This window comes from Mastomys coucha, unplaced genomic scaffold (assembly GCF_008632895.1).
Source record: "Mastomys coucha isolate ucsf_1 unplaced genomic scaffold, UCSF_Mcou_1 pScaffold7, whole genome shotgun sequence".
NCBI lineage: Eukaryota > Metazoa > Chordata > Mammalia > Rodentia > Muridae > Mastomys > Mastomys coucha.
Window position 1 is genome coordinate 57,809,636 of NW_022196913.1, and position 1,876 is coordinate 57,811,511.

At 50.4% G+C, this 1,876-nt stretch overlaps 1 protein-coding gene across 1 annotated transcript in view; it reads right to left on the reverse strand.

The window, feature by feature from the left end:
• Positions 1-1,417: 1,417 nt before the first annotated feature.
• LOC116081520 (antigen LPMC-61-like) overlaps positions 1,418-1,876 on the reverse strand; it is a 19,385-nt gene continuing 18,926 nt past the window's right edge. The window contains exon 4 of the mRNA XM_031358097.1: positions 1,418-1,864. Within this exon, the coding sequence (XP_031213957.1) occupies positions 1,418-1,864 (447 nt within the window). The remainder of the gene's footprint in view (positions 1,865-1,876) is intronic.

Consider the following 1,876-nt stretch of genomic DNA (forward strand, 5'->3'; position numbering starts at 1 on the left):
AGAGCCAATGCCCCTTCCTGTCTCCTAACTCCAGATATTAATATTGTCGCCAATGTGGGTTATGGTGAGTGTACATGGAGCAGGGTGTTGAATGCAGTAATCATGACTCTTACCTAAAATGGACATCCATTGAGGGTCTCCATGTGTGTAGCATTTGTCTCAGAGAGCAAGACAAACAGGAAGTGGCAGAGCATATTCGGCCTGCTTGGTTAGATGTTTGTGGCCTGGGCACAGGTGGAGATGAGTTTTGTGGCTGTGATGTTTGAGGCTCAGACCTTTGGATACTAGAGCACATGGATCTACTTAGCCTGGTCCTGAGGCACGGGTCTTGCTTGAAGCATGGACTCTGGGTGTGAAGGACAGCTTAGTTCACTTCTGCTGAGTAACAAAGGACCCTCAAAAATCAGAGCCTGTTCATAATCTCAAAGGTTTTGTGAGTTACAAGCCCATTGTTAAGTTATTACACAGAGCTGCGCTTACCAAAAGTCTCAAATGGGGAAAGCCTTTCTTTCCAAGCTCATGCAAATTCCTCCTACTGACCCTAGGATGAAAGCAGGCCCTCACCCATGCTAGGTAAGCACTGTGACCCCACATACCTTTTTGAGATTAAAAAAAAGGTCTTGTTAAGTTTCTGAGTCTGGCCTTGAACTTCTGATCCTCTTGCCTCAACTTCTTTATTTTTTTTTTAATTCTTTTTTAAAATGAATTTATTTATTATGTATACAGAGTTCTGCCTGCATATGTGCCTGTAGGCCAGAAGAGGGCACCAGATCTCATTATAGATGGTTGTGAGGCACCATGTGGTTGCTGGCAATTGAACTCAGGACCTTTGGAAGAGCAATTGACTTCTTGAGTAGGGATGACAGACTGGTGTCACCAGACTTAGCTGTCACTCATGTAGCTCTTGATGGGGTTCGGGTCCTTAAACTTTATAGTTCCTTACTGGATCTTAGGTGTGGTGGCTACACCCTGCCTTGATACATGGTAAGTTTGCTTTGGCAAAGTCATCAAGGATATAGCTCAGTGGCACAATGTGTGTTGAGAGCATAGGAGGCCCTGGACTCCATCCTTACTGCCATCAAGGGAAAGAAAACTCAAAAGCCACTAACAGAGAATCAGCTAACAAGGAGGAAGTCACTCTAGTCAGAGGAGTGACATCTGCCTTGTTGAGTTCTGGGGCGGTTAGAAGCTTGTCATCGGGCTGGAGAAATGGCTCAGTGGTTAAGAGCACTGGCTGCTCTTCCAGAGGTCCTGAGTTCAGTTCCCAGTATAATGGGATCTGATGCCCTCTTCTGGTGTATCTGAAAAGAGCTACAGTGTACTCATAAACATAAAAATAAATAAAAAGTCTTTTTTTTAAAGAAGCTTGTCATCATTATCTTCTACAGGTGAGCTACAGCTAAGACTGTGCCCGTTCTCAGTCCTGTAGGGCAAACAGGGTCCTCCGCGTGCTTCTCCGCATGCTGCTCCGCGTGCTGCTCCGGGTGCTGCTCCGCATGCTGCTCCGCTCCGGGTACTGCTCCGGGTGCTGCTCCGGGTACTGCTCCGGGTGCTGCTCCGGGTACTGCTCCGGGTACTGCTCCGGGTACTGCTCCGGGTACTGCTCTGGGTGCTGCTCCGGGTACTGCTCCGGGTACTGCTCCGCGAGCTGCTCGGGGTACTGCTCCGCGTGCTGCTCCGGGTACTGCTCCGGGTACTGCTCCGGGTACTGCTCTGGGTACTGCCCCGCGTGCTGCCCCGCGTGCTGCTCCGCATGCTGCTCCGCATGCTGCTGCGGGTGCTGCTCCGTGAGCTGCTCGGGGTACTGCTCTGCGTGCTGCTCCGGGTACTGCTCCGGGTACTGCTCCGCGAGCTGCTCCGGGTACTGCTCCGGGTA